General features: G+C 31.0%; 1 protein-coding gene across 1 annotated transcript; it reads left to right on the plus strand.

Moving 5' to 3' along the window:
• Positions 1–388: 388 nt before the first annotated feature.
• On the plus strand, positions 389–3,792 carry LOC131846196 (uncharacterized). The gene is made up of 4 exons (XM_059195444.1): positions 389–579; positions 988–1,159; positions 2,825–2,956; positions 3,472–3,792. Exons 1-4 carry the CDS (start codon positions 467–469, stop codon positions 3,700–3,702), a joined length of 648 nt encoding a protein of 215 aa, XP_059051427.1. The 5' UTR covers positions 389–466; the 3' UTR covers positions 3,703–3,792.
• The last annotated feature ends 11,141 nt before the right edge of the window (positions 3,793–14,933 follow it).

Consider the following 14,933-nt stretch of genomic DNA (forward strand, 5'->3'; position numbering starts at 1 on the left):
ATTGCAAACAAAATATCAGTTGACATTTAAAAGATTTAATGGTGACAGTGTAGCTAAAGAAAATTACAATATCGTAATTTGTTAAGATTCTTTTTATTAAAATTGTGATTGTAAATACTTTTTGGCATAAAATAGATAAATAACAATAAAACGAATAAAATAAATAAATTTTGCTGAGAATGATTAAGTCTAAGGATCTTTGCCTGTCTCATCACTGAAAAGGAGATGGACGAATATGGGAAAATGTCATTGTCTACTAATGTCAGTCAGACAGACTGTATGGGACTGACAGCACTGAGTAGCTAATAAGGAACTTTTGGAGGTGAATTTTAAAATATGATTTAATGTTTATTTTTTAAAGATTAAAATAACTTTATGTATTATATTGTATTATTTAGTTAAATGAAGTATCACATAACTGTTATATCGAAAAATATTATGGTGAAGTATATATTTTTAGGTAGTCATGGCGTTAATGAAATCTAAGGATGTGCCGAAAGATGCTGTTGTTTTAAACGAAGAGGAAGCAATTTCATATGTTTGGGATCTTATAAGTAATTGGGACTCGATATCAGATGTGTAAGTTTAATATAATAATAAGAATATAAAATACAGATTATTAAAATTGAGGTTATGCCTTAGGCCTGTATATTTTTAAGGTGATATAAGTTTGTTAACTTGTTATTGGGCTCAGTGGTCTAGCGGTTTAGCACTTAGTCTTACTTCCAATAGATGCGGGTTCAACGATACAATCATTTGTATAATTATTTGTATTGTATATAGTGTATTTGTATGAAAATTTATTCTATTATATTCATCTGGGTGTTGTCTATCTAGGCATATTATATGTAAAATTAAAAGAAATGTATTTAATTATTTCTATCAGCTGTAGATTAGTATCTACAGGCTCTGCATAGTTTAAGACTAGATGGCACTGTTGTTGCTGCAGTGATTTGTGTAAAGTTATTGTTATGATCAAATTTGCAGGTGGGCATTACGTTACGGGCCGACATTCCTCGGAGGACTCAATGCTTTCAGCGGAATACTTATAAACAGTCATTACAGGAATAAATTGAAGCTTGGTACATATGGATTCTACTCGTCAGTTATACCCATCACTCTGATGCCAGGACTCATGACTATATTGTTTCACAGACATGTAAGAACTACAAACTATATTTATTCTTTCCCGGGTACTGCTTGGTTTCCTCTCTGCCACAAAATAGGCCTGACTTGCTAGTGAATGAAATGGAATGCTAATAAGTTTGTTTACCTCTACTTAGCAAATAATTTTTGCTATTTGCTAGTTTGAATTTACACACAATTTTAAATATGTAAACAGAATGTTTATTTCAAGAAGTAACATGCAGGTATCTCTCTCATTCTTCTGTATCTTTATTCAAATAATCTCATTACAAGCACTTTTGAATAGTCATATTTTGATTCTACCACTCAAGAATGATAAATTCATCACAAGAAGAACGAAAAAAAATGTTTTTTTATATAAATAATTTTAACTTGACGATAATCAACATAGAAATGCATTCATTATTAGTGATTTAAAGTTTTTCTATAAAAACATTATTATTGTTATGAATTCATCATCTGTTTTATGACATTTAAATCTTTTTTCTGGCAGATTTATAACAGAGATAAAAATAGCATTTCCATAAATAGTTTACATCTAAACTGCTGCAATCACTAATTTGAAACTGTCTATATTTTTCCTGGTATAGATGATATAAATGTATTGAGAAGCAATGGTGAGGATACATTTAAACATGACACATACCATAAATCATATTTATAAACTAAATGTGTGTAGTGATTTGCTTTCCAAAGAAGTGATAAATTAAAAAAAATATGACTATTTCTTGACTAATGTTAAGAGCTTCTGTATGCATCATCTACTTTTTGAGATAAAAATAGCACTAAATAGTTTACATCTAGCTGTACTGCAACTTCGTTCGTTTTTATCTAAAATAAAAATAGCCTAAGTTACTCCTTATTAACATCAGCTACCTGCCAAAAATAAGTAGCCGGAACAAACTGACAGACAAAAATGGCATAAATGTTAGTATATATATATAGCGGTTATTTCAATATTACATACAGATCCAATTTTATTTATATGTATTGATGTAGATACTGTTTTTGATTTCCATATTCTAGTTAGAGACTTATTATCTAAGTCATATACTTGCTTATTATTGTTGCCATCATATTGATGATTTTATATTTTTAGATATGGTAATTAGGCTAACTAAAAATTTATTTACTACACAAACACCCCCAAATTTCTCACCATCGACAAAAAGATAAACGCTTGTGTAATAAAAAAACATCATCAGTATTGCATTATAATAAAAAGGAACCCTTTGATTTAAAAAGAAATAAACATACCTACTCTACTTGTGTATTTCTTTCTAAATAAGAACACAGGTCAGGGAAAAGAAGCATAATTTTTTCACAGGAAATGCTAATCATATGATGGTTAAGTTTTTTGATATTCAACAAGTATATTAGTCAGATATTGTAAATTCTACTAACATTATATATATTCTTTATTGCACTTTTAAATACAGTTCTAAACTTAAACATATACAAAGTGAGCAAAGGTGGACTTATCTCTAAGAGAGATCTCTACCAGTCAACCCAACAATGTGGCTAGTAGTGAGTAGGTAACACCATTATAAACTTTGCAAAGATGTTTGAATGTTACAATTAATTAAAATTATAAATCAGAATACAAATCAAATTTGAATTAACATTTAATTCAAATATTATTTGTATCCACATTCAAAAGAATTTAATTTAATTGCAGATAATACTGTCGGACATGTTGTTGATGAAAAAAGACACATGCCCGGTGTGCTACGAGGTCAAGTCGGCTGCTATACAACTGGGCTTTGGGGTGGCATATCCGATGATACTTGGTCCTACATCAGCATTGATGGTAATTAGTTTTATGTAATACTAGCTGTGCCCTGTTTCACCCGCGTGAAATTTATAGAAAGAAGAAGAAAGAAAGAAAGAAAAATATTTTATTATAGCCTATATGTTATTCTGATGCTCGCTCCAATATGGTTGAGTGCAATGATGGATGACTCATCCGTCATACTCGGAACGGGTGCTGCTTGTGGGGACTGGTTTGTTCAGGTTGCGAACACTGATTAGCTTTTTTGTTGATATTTATTTGAAAAGAATACGAGCTGAGTTTGTTGTCAGTTCTTCTCATCTCGAAATCATTCCGAACTGACGGTAGATTTAACATATCACAAGAGTCTGTATTGGACCTACATGAATAAAGATATTTTGAATTTGAATTTGATGTATAAGCTATATTACTGTAAAGTTTTATCAAAATCCATTCAGTAGTGAAAGAGTAACAAACATCCATCCATACTAACAAACTTTCGCTTTTATAATATTAGTAAGATAATAATAATAATAATTTTCTTTTTATTTCAGTTTGCTCATAGATATAATACATACAGAGTACCGAATCTGACAGATGGTGTAACTGGACTTTTCCAGTTTTTGAAGAAAATCACCAAACGGTTCCACAGTACTCTGGCCTTTTTGACTGTTATGCAACTCGTATCTTCGTCAGTTGTCACATACTTTGAAATTAGGAACAATGTCACGTTTAGAAGAAAATTATTAGAAATTGAGAAGGAACTTGAAGATAGAGAAAGTTAACAAGTTATAATATAGTTGTTTTTTTAATGTAGATATGAAATGTATAATAATGTTATGAATATTATTAAATATAAATTATAGGTAATTTGTTTATTAATAATAATAACAGACAATTCATACAGCGCCATCTAGTCCCTAACTAACCAAGTTTCTATTAGGACAACAAAACCACTGATAAAAATACTTAGATACTTTTTATAAATATATATGTTATCTAGAAATCGCAGACCAATACAAACAATCATAAACAGAAATCACTGTGGTGCCAGAATTGAACTAGCGACCGTCGGCGTTCTGGCAAACCGCTAGAACATCGAGGCCGTCGAATTGTTATAATATTAATGTTATATTTATATAACAGCTAATGTTAAGATTTAACAGTATTGTAATATTCATACATATGTAAGTAGATATTATTCTAGAGATATTGTAGTTATCAGTTATCTACTTTACTACGTTTGTACCCACAGTACAAACTTTACCTTTTTTCAAATAGATGGAGTGTTGCGACATTAAAAAAAATGAATAAGAAAAAATAAAACAAAGAATAATGTTTCAAGTAACCTATATTAGTAATAATATTTACGAAATACAAAAAACGAACAACAAACTATGCACACAACTGTCATCAGTACACTTCCTATGTTTGAACACATGCAAACTGCCCCTGCTTACTCCTTAACATATATACTTATAGACATATTACACTATCATATAAATAGAATCCTGAAACCAACAAATAATTTCTAAGCGACTCCAATAACTCAACAAAAACGGGACCAATCTGAAAGACAATACAAATAAAAGTCAATTTTACAAATCCGTTTTTAAAGGTAGTGTTATGAAGTAACAAACATTAAAAAAATACAGACGAATCGAGAACCTCATTTTTGGAGAGCCGTTTAGAAACGAATAATAATTTTAAAATGGGTCTATAACATCAAAATTGACGTAGTAGGTACACGAATAATTTTATGGTAAATAAGGTATTTACCTCAACATTTCGATTAGATAACTGATTGTTCAACTACCGTCAATAACCAAAGAAAACCGTGAGCGCTTTGTCGCTATTGCATTCATTGTACAATGTAGTGACACCTACCGACATTGACATCGCTGTACTCCAGTCAGCTCATGACCACGGCTAAGTGCAACTTGTTCAAAATCTCGAGAGGTAAATACTTTTATTTACCATAACATTATTCTTACTAAGACCCGTTTAACTACACACAGATATTTTACATTTGATAGTGTAATAAATCCATAGCTAACAAGTAAAATGTAGATGCGCGGGATATCTCAAAATCATTCCAATCAAACCAAACTATAGTATATAGACTCTGTCCTATTTGATACAAATATTTGTCAAATTAATGTAAATAAAATAATGAATAATACCCTCTGCTATGATATTACAAAGCGTTACCTAAACTACGTATAGAATTTGTATGTATATATACTCTTCTATTGGATGGAATAATTGTGATTTATTCAAACAATTCTAACTCATTTCCTATGTTAGAAATTACTTGCATGAATGCCGATGTCTTTCGACATCAAACATTTTCTATTCCATAGTCCTTTTTCTGTAATGGCGTTAGAATAACATCTTCACAAATCTCTAATTATATATATATCATTTATTTTATTTACAAATATTTCACTTTGAATCTATTTATATTCAATGATTTTAATTTTAATATGAAATTCATCAACGCTCCTGTGTATTAAAACATAATTTATAATTTGCTGAGATCACAAAAAATAACACAAATTTTATACAAAATAACTGAACAATGAGAACAACATTGATTGCAATATTCCTCTGTATTACCAACAAAGCACCGCATATAACACTCACACCATACAACATAAGACGTAGTAAATAAGAGAACACATATCATTTCGACATATTCTATTTCATTATCACTAAAAACATTATCCTCTCTTTATTATTGTTATTAGTCCACAGCTTTTTATAATAACCGAAGTATTTATTGGTAGTAAAAGGTCCTGTTGATAATCAGCGCCGCATAGGAGCATCCTGGCCGCTTTTAATTAAGTATCCTTTAAAAATATTTTTTCTTTTATGTAATTGGCAGCAATAATTTGTCCTTATTTTTATAAGTGTTCTTCAAAGAAATAACAATTAATTCATTTTATTATAAAAAAAAGAAAGGCGTTATACAATAACTCTCGTAATCTAGTTAAACTAACAATAAAACGATTAGTAATATATACATTTCGTTATTCTCTTCATGACAGTTATATTCGAATGTTTCACAACGCAATATCAGATATTATTATGATTATATGATTATTTACTTTACCACACTCCTCTTCCTATCAAATGTCAATATACACATTTTAGTTTTCTATATCTTTACACAGTATAAAATCAAGTCGCTTTCGCTGTTTATTAGATCCGCTTAGATCTTTTGATCTATGGTTTCCGAGAACGATGTTTTTTCGAACTGTTCTAATGCTGTTGGCCGCATCTGGCCTTTACAGTTTCACCGAGCGATAGTGCTGAATGCTAACCTAACGGGGAGATGGGGATTGTAATAATCCCATTGCTAGCAATGTACCTTGTCAGGTCGACCTCCACGCGGTTCCCCCTGGAAACCATCGTGTTAAATTCCTGGTGAATTTGTCACGATGGGCAAACTGACCTGACTTCATGCTCATCTTATCATCCTCCACTGGTGCCCCGCCAGCGTAAACCGTTAGCGCAGGCGGGTGCACCATTCAATCATCCACAAAAAAAACCCCTTACCTGACGGATACGACCTAGTCTAGACACCGCTAGTGGTTGAAACCTCGGGTCAGGCCGTCGTAATTTCATTCCCCGTTTGAATTGGACCGAGGATCGATCAGTGCAAACGATACGAACCACAACTATGTACAAGCTGTCATTTAGATAATAATAAAATGGATAATTACTCTATTATAGATTCAGCGATAAAAAAAATTACAAACACTAAAACTACTATAGAGCATTAAAATAGACATGCAATTTAGGGATATACAGTTCTATAACTAATCTGACAGCGTCACTGCTTTTTGCTTTGGAAAACAGATTTGACGTCAATATAAAAGTCAAAATGGCGACATAAGTTCCAATTTCGGCCACCGGGTCAGATACATTTGTGGCGCTGTACACTTTTGTTTTACCTCGACGCTTAAAAATTATGTTAAAACAACCTTAAACCCTCTTATATAAGATCGCAAATCGAACGCATATTATAAAACTTTATAAGCGCACGCTTTCTATTTACACACATTTGTGATATCGAGACGGTTTCTACATACAGTTGGCGATGTTCGATACTAATTATTGATAAGGACACAATAGTATTATAGTCTAGGAGACAGTATTGGAGCCACATATTAATAATTTGGGAAGTATTGAGACGTTGCATAATAATAAAAACCCTGGACAATTCACACAGCGCCATCTAGTCCCAACCTAAGCAGATCTTGTGTTATGGGTATTAGACAACTGATTAAAACTACTATGTTAATCTTAGCAATCTGACAATTCGAAAGATTATCTCACAGAACAAAGTCGACGACAACAATCAGTGTAGTATACTACTATAATAACTGACCTCTTTGACGACCTCGGTGGTATGGCGGTTAGCACATCGCATTACGACCGATGGTCGCGGGTTCGATTCCTCGCACGGCACTAACATTTGTATTCATGAGTATGATTGTTTGTATCGATCTGGGTGTTTTCTATGTATAATTTGTATGTATTTACAACAAAAAAAATCTATGTATATGTTTCAGTTATCTAGTACCCATAACACAAGCTTTAGCTAGCTTAACTTGGGTCTAGATGGCGCTGTGTGGATTGTCCTGAGATTATTATTATTATAATAGAACAATATTCTGATTTAGAAGAAACAGTAGCCCAACTCCTTTTGTGCAAGGTTCCAAGAAACCTATACATATAAATAAAATTGAAGTGTGTGTTTGTAATATTGAAATAACCGTTTTTTATTACATGCATATGAATATAAATACGGTACATACACCAAAATAATATTTTTTACAATTTTTATCTGTCTGTCTGTCAATCTGTTTGTTCCGGCTAATTTCTGAAATGACTGGACCGATTTTGACGGGACTTTTATTGGCAGGTAGCTGATATATAAGGAGTAACTTCGGCTACTTTTATTTTAGAAAAATTGACTAAATAACTTTTTTTTTAATTCCACGCGAACGAAGTCGCGGGTACAGCTAGTCTCAAATGTATTCGAAAGACGAGTGGCTCCATCAACTCTTAACATCTTGCACTGTAGTCTGCCGTACAACACATCATATCAATAACATTAAACATAATAATCCTTTTATACAACGTACCTATGATATTTAAGTTTCTCTAGCTCTCTAATATACTACATGATACAGTCTACAAAAGCTACCACAGACACTGACCAATATTCTGCTTTGGGACCGTCCAATAATCATGTGTTGCTTTTTTTATAGCACCTTAGCCCCCCTCCACACTTTGGTGGAGGGGGGCTAAGGTGCTATAAAAAACCAGTCCAGTCAGGTGCCTCACCAAGTCACCACGTATCACCAGGGAGAGCCCTGCTGATACGTGGTGACTTGGTGAGGTTTAAGACTGACAAAAATCACGTGTATTTTTAGTACTTTAAAGAATCTTAAAATTTACAAAATATATAACATATCTTTAAATATTATTGTATGGGCAACAGTTGTATTGTGTGAAAAGTTTTTGAGACAAATAAAGATTATTATTATTATTAAATATGAATTGGCAAGAGGTATAAGACTAACAAAAATCATGTGTATTTTATATAGGTATCAAGAATGTTAAAAAATTTTAGACTAATAGTCTAAATAGTCCTTAATGCGAATTGGCAAACCTAGCGTAGGACGCCTCGCTGTTAGGTGGAGCGCCAACATAGGGTTGTGGGTAATAACTGAACGAGGAGGGCTTAAGATCATGCCTTGGGAGAGGCTATGTCCAGTGAATTACAGTGGGCTAATGATAATCTTTAAATACAGTTATAAAGTATAATCTAATTTTATTCTAGAAAAGTCAAGGTCACACTACATGATGTTTTTCAGTTTAAAAATCGCGCCTTTGACGAAAAATTAAATACAATGATATCTGACTATACCCGCATCCCTGTTGTGATAAAACGTGACTTTTATCGAACCCACTCCCCGACATTTAGAGCCCCATATGATTAATGCACCGGCCCTTTTCTTTCCACTGTAATTGCGAGTTACTTAATAAATGACACTAGTTACGGTATATTGCTTTTATGTATTGTTATATCTATGTACTTTTATATTAGATATCGGATCAGATATCGGATTTATACATTTCAATATCTATGTATCGGTGATAATACAAATCTACGATACCATTGCATATCGACATGATGTATTTGATATCGTAGGATACCCAAATCGAATATATATCTTCTATCTATGTATATGCCACTAACAAATATCAATAGCGACAATCTTTACTTATTTATTCATCCAAAACAATACAAATTGTGTAGGATAACATAATAGTAACATTACAGTAAATTTTCGTCAACAACATAATAGCAACTTAAACAGTAGATCTCGTTATGTCAGCTAGCATAGTGCAGTAAGTCCTTATAAATCTTTATGGTCATCATTATATCGCCGATATAGATTTTGTGTACCGATATTTAGATATTAAATCGATACATAGATATTGTAATTATATACGATATCGCTTATGACTAAATTGTAAAAAACCTGTTTTAGTCATAACAATATAATATAATATTTGAGTTAACAACACCATCCTCATAATAACTATAAGTTAAAGATTATAAATGAACTATATGTATTTATTTGTGATAAGTTTAGTATGTGTATAAAATAATCATAGTCTAAGAAAACCATTTTAGTTATTGAAGTATAGTTATCCTATTCTTTTGATATAATTTCTTAATATGAGAAGAAAGCGACAAAACACTCGTTTTTTTTTATTCAAATTATTTTTATTAATTCGAGTATATAACTATTATTTATACAAACACTGAAAATGAAAATGAGAAAAAAAGAGTCAATTATTCTCATTTTTATTTCAGTGTTTGGATAAATAATAGTTTTCATAAACAAGGAATAAGTAATTTTACTCAGTTAAAACTAATAGAATGTTAAAATTTAGTAAACTCTTAAAGGCAATTGGCAATAAACTTAAAAAAAAACATTTTATATGCTCGAACTAATAAAAAGCATTTTAAAACAGAAGTGATAAAATCCAATGAGCTAAATCAACTGAATAAATCTTCGTAGCACTTTGTTCCATAATCTAAGAGTAAGGGAGTGATGAATAATTCTCATCTTATCTAAGTATATATTGTCGAACAGTCTAGAAGGCATAAAATGTCATACTAGGAAAAAAAAAGGTCTAGAGTTGCTACAGAGAAACTAAGATACAGTAAAGATACCACAGATACTTGAGTATTTATAACATGTAACAATACGGTCAACAGAAACACATAACATTTGGAATTTGTGTTACTCTCTTATTCACAAAATCTATGTCCTTTTTCCTCTAGTTATATTCCTCATTTGAAGGAATGAGACAAAATTTGAGGACGTTATAGTTGTTATAATTATGAGAGTGAAATATATAACGTGTAGTGTTTAAAAAAAGATTAAAAAAATTATATAAAACTACGTTATTAATTATAGCAGTGTGTAAAATGAGAATTATTAAAAAAAAACAACTCTGCATATATCTGTATGACATACAATAGAGCTGTCGTCAACTTACCTTATACATATCTCGATTACTTTTATAACTAATTATCCCTCATTGAAATCCCTTTAAAATGTACAATAAACAACTTATTTCGAAATACATTAAGTACTTAAATTTAAAACGAAACAAGTAGTTATCATTTTGTTTTGTTAATTATAATAGTTTTTACAAATGGGGCGAAGAGGCATACGACCTGCCTGATTGGTAATGTTAAATAGTTAGACTCGGCTAACAAAAATATGTATTCGTAAATTTAAAACAACGTTATATCACGAACAGACCGAACCATAGTCTCGTTATTTTTTTTAATTAGTTTTTGGAGTATATTGTCATCCAACATTTGTCCAACAAACAGCCAACATTGGAATACGCTTATGACCCTGTACTTAACTCGATACTAGACTCGATATTTGCGTTATCGTTATACTATTTGCATATATATATGCTATCGGTCATTATATATTAATATCGTTTCAAAATGGTCACGTCATCTGTACAGGAATTTTGGAAATTTTTGACCAAATCTCACCATGTCTGCAAGTTAGGTTAACAAAAAATTTATCAATTAAAAAAAAAATTACAACTTATATTATTTATAATTGCATATTTTTATAGTTGCCTGCCTTTAACATTAAGAGAAAATAGTAAATTTTCAAAAATATTTAAACTGTCCATAATATTTTAAACTTGTTGATTCCACGGACTTACCCGCTTGAAATTCATAGTTTGTTTGTCTTCTTATGTTATACATATGTATAAGCTATATTATTCTAAAGTTTCATTAAACTCCAATCAGTAGTTTTTTAGTGTATGAGTAACAAACATCTTCAATCAAAACAAAATTCATCCACACTTAGAAAAAAAACTTCTATACTGAACGTTCTTAGCAAAACACAATTCTAATATCTGATTAATAGTGACCATTTTGGAACGAAACGAAACGTTGGTAACATTCCATACACACTCCTTACTCATCTGTTACAGTAATATAATGATAAATTTACAAATTATGTAAAACTAATTGTAAGTCTTAATACTACAACAAATGAACCCTTACACTATTTTTTTTGTTTGCTTTAGACCTTATATACTTTTTTTAGAATTTTCACTTTCAATCAATAAACCGATATTATTATAAAAATTTTCATTTTTACATTAAAAAATATTTGAATGCGTACAAGCATCAATATTTATTCCCATGCAATCATTGCAAATTATTCGTATCGTAGCAAGCAATACGCTCAATCAGTGTTGCCAGATGATTATGTGGTATTCCATCCAAATTTTGCTTGAAATCCCCAAATAGTATAGGGTTCCAACAAATCTGTTCTTGTTTATTAGGCACGCTGGCCCACATTTCTTATACGTAGTCAGTAGCCTTCTATTCTTATATATTTTACATGGACGCCTAAAAACTCCCCCACACACTTATCACAAAATCCCCCAAATTTGGTGGGAAAACCTTCAATCTGGCAAAACTGCGCTGTATATATCTATACGTAGTATAAAATAGTCTACTGATCCTAGCGTACTATAACTGTGCTATTAAGAACTGATAATCAGTTTTTTTTTTATCAGACCAACTAGTTTTGGTGGAACTGATGAAACCATGTCTTCTATCAACTAGAGGGATGCTGAATATACTCTGGAAGCTAATTCCAATCTGATGACATTGGATTGCGAGAGTACATACTTTTTGATACTCTTGAATTATACCATAGCAACACATTCATATGTCATATTAAAAAAAACTGACTTGTTATTGACTTAAACGGCTTGGTCAAAATAACAGTACAAAAATTAATAGAATTTTCATCTAGACATAATAATAAACCTGGACAATTCAAACAGCGCCATCTAGTCCCAAGCAAAGCAAAACTTGTGTTATGGGTACTAGACAACTGTTACAAGCATTCAAATACATTTGTATTTTGTAAATACATACATAGATAACACCCAGACCAACACAATCATGCTCATGAATACAAATGTTTGTACCGTGCGAGGAATTAAAACAGGGACTATTAGAAATAAAGCGGTATGCTAAACCACTGGACTACCGAGGGTTGAGACTCGCAATATTGAGATTAGACTCCAGAGTAAAATTGATGATTATTTTGTCATGTAAAACTAATAAGGTTTAAATTAGCATGCATTTATCATCTATTACTTTACCATTATCGTTATTATAATGATTTTATTTGGAAACGAAAATGAGACCTATGTATAGATATATAAATAGCATTAAGACTAAGTATTGTATTGCTTGTTGTATGGAAGCATAGGCAATCCTTTCTTCTACCAGAGACTAAATAATTTAGTAAAATATATAGTCTATGCTTTTACCGAGTAATGCTCAATGTAAGTGTAGGGCAAAACACTGCCGCTGTTAGAATCATTATAAACATGTTTGTTTATTACATATAATATTCATAGGATCATAATTACAAAAATAGATCTTCGCAAGTCTGCCTTAGTCATAAAAAAAATAAAAACAGCAAACGCATTTCCACTATTACAGTCTGTCTCTTTCCTTCAAATTAGCAAACCGTATGAAAGAAAAGGACAAATAGTTCAATAGCTAAATAATGGCTATTACACGTTTGACGTTTTTATGAATAAGGGTGCAAATATGATCCTATATATTTGATAGTGTAATACACAGACAAGGTCGTATATCATGACCACTGCATTGGTTTTAAATATATATTGTTTTGTATCTATACTAATATTATAAAGCTGAATTGTTTGTTTGAACGCGTTAATCTCAGAAACTACTGATTCGTATTGAAGAAATCTTTTTGTGTTGGATAGTCCATTTGTCGAGCTATATAACATTACGCTACGACCAATATAAGCGAAGGATCAGTGAAAAATGTTTGCAAAAACGGAGAAAATTCATATTTGAGGGCTTCCGTTGCGTGCGCTGCGACAGAAGTCGCAGGCACAGCTAGTTATATATATTTTATTACTATTTGATTATTGCCATTAGTCTAAAAAAATCTAAGGTCCTGTAAGGGATATATGATTCAAAGTATGACCTCTATTAACAATTAATAAAGTGATATTTTTAAAGCATTTTGTAACGAGAAAAAAAAGCGGTAAATTCCTCAGTTATTATTATTATTGAGATAAAAACCGGAGAAGCATACGTTTTGAAAACAAATCGACGTCACGATATACAGAATTTGTATGTATTTGTATTGTAGTACTTGCCATATTTTGTATGTAGTTGTTATGGTATCATAACAACTACATACAAAATATGGCAAGTGTAATAATATAGGACCGATTTTGAAAGATACTGTTTTATACACGCGGTCATTATTTATATGTTTAATTAGGAAAAATCACGGGATCTTACGTTTTATTTATTTTTATTGAGTTCCCGATATGTCGGCAGTGTTTCAACTGCCATGATTACGAGTAAACTGCTTTAGTAATTACTCTAAATTGTCAAAATTAATGGGAATAGCATGCGAATACTTTACGATCGTTTTTAACCACGTGTACGAAATTAAGTACATTTCGACGATATTAAAACGAGACTGAGAGTAATCCGTTGACTAAAAAATAATCATCAAAATCGGCTCACCATTAGTGAAAATGCAAACACTTAAAAACACGTTATACTCATATGCGTATATCCAAAGTTACTATTGATATCTTTAATTATAATTACGGGACCTGTAAAGGTCTGGTTTCATATTTTACATCAGTTCTCATCTCGAAAGCATTCCGAACTGACGGTAGATTTGACATATCACAAGAGTCTGTAATAGACCTACATGAATAAAGATATTTTGATTTGATATTAATTTGAGTTTCGATAGATCTATTTTTTAAGTCATCAGATATTTGTTTTTTTTTTTAAATGACCTTTACATGTGTCAACAAGTATCAATTATATATTGCATACATGACATATCATAAGAGTCTGTAATAGAAACATGAATAAAGATGTTTTGATTTGATTTGATATTAATTTGAGTTTCGATCGATCTACTTTTTAAGTCATCAGATATTTGTTTATTTTTTTAAATTACCTTTTCATGTATTAACAGGTATCAATTATGTCAATTATTTTTGTTTTGATACAGAATAAGTATCATAACATTGATTCAATACCAAAAGTACTTGATATTGAATCGAAAATACATGTATTGAATAGCAAGTACTTGCATTTACTTATATCGGAACATATCCATACATATCTTGTCATAATTTATATAAAAACCTTGTATTGATACATTTAGCAATACATTCAAACTTGTTAGCATTAATATTACCAATATTAACTTGTGATTTTATTTGTAATCTTTACATAGTATAAAACAAAGTCGCTGTAGCTGTCTGTCCGTCCCTATGTATGCTTAAATCTTTAAAACTACGCAACGGATTTTAAAGCTGTTTGTTTTAATAGATAGAGTGATTC

Source organism: Achroia grisella, unplaced genomic scaffold (assembly GCF_030625045.1).
Source record: "Achroia grisella isolate CSIRO2021 unplaced genomic scaffold, CSIRO_AGI_Agris_v1 utg504, whole genome shotgun sequence".
NCBI classification, from domain to species: domain Eukaryota; kingdom Metazoa; phylum Arthropoda; class Insecta; order Lepidoptera; family Pyralidae; genus Achroia; species Achroia grisella.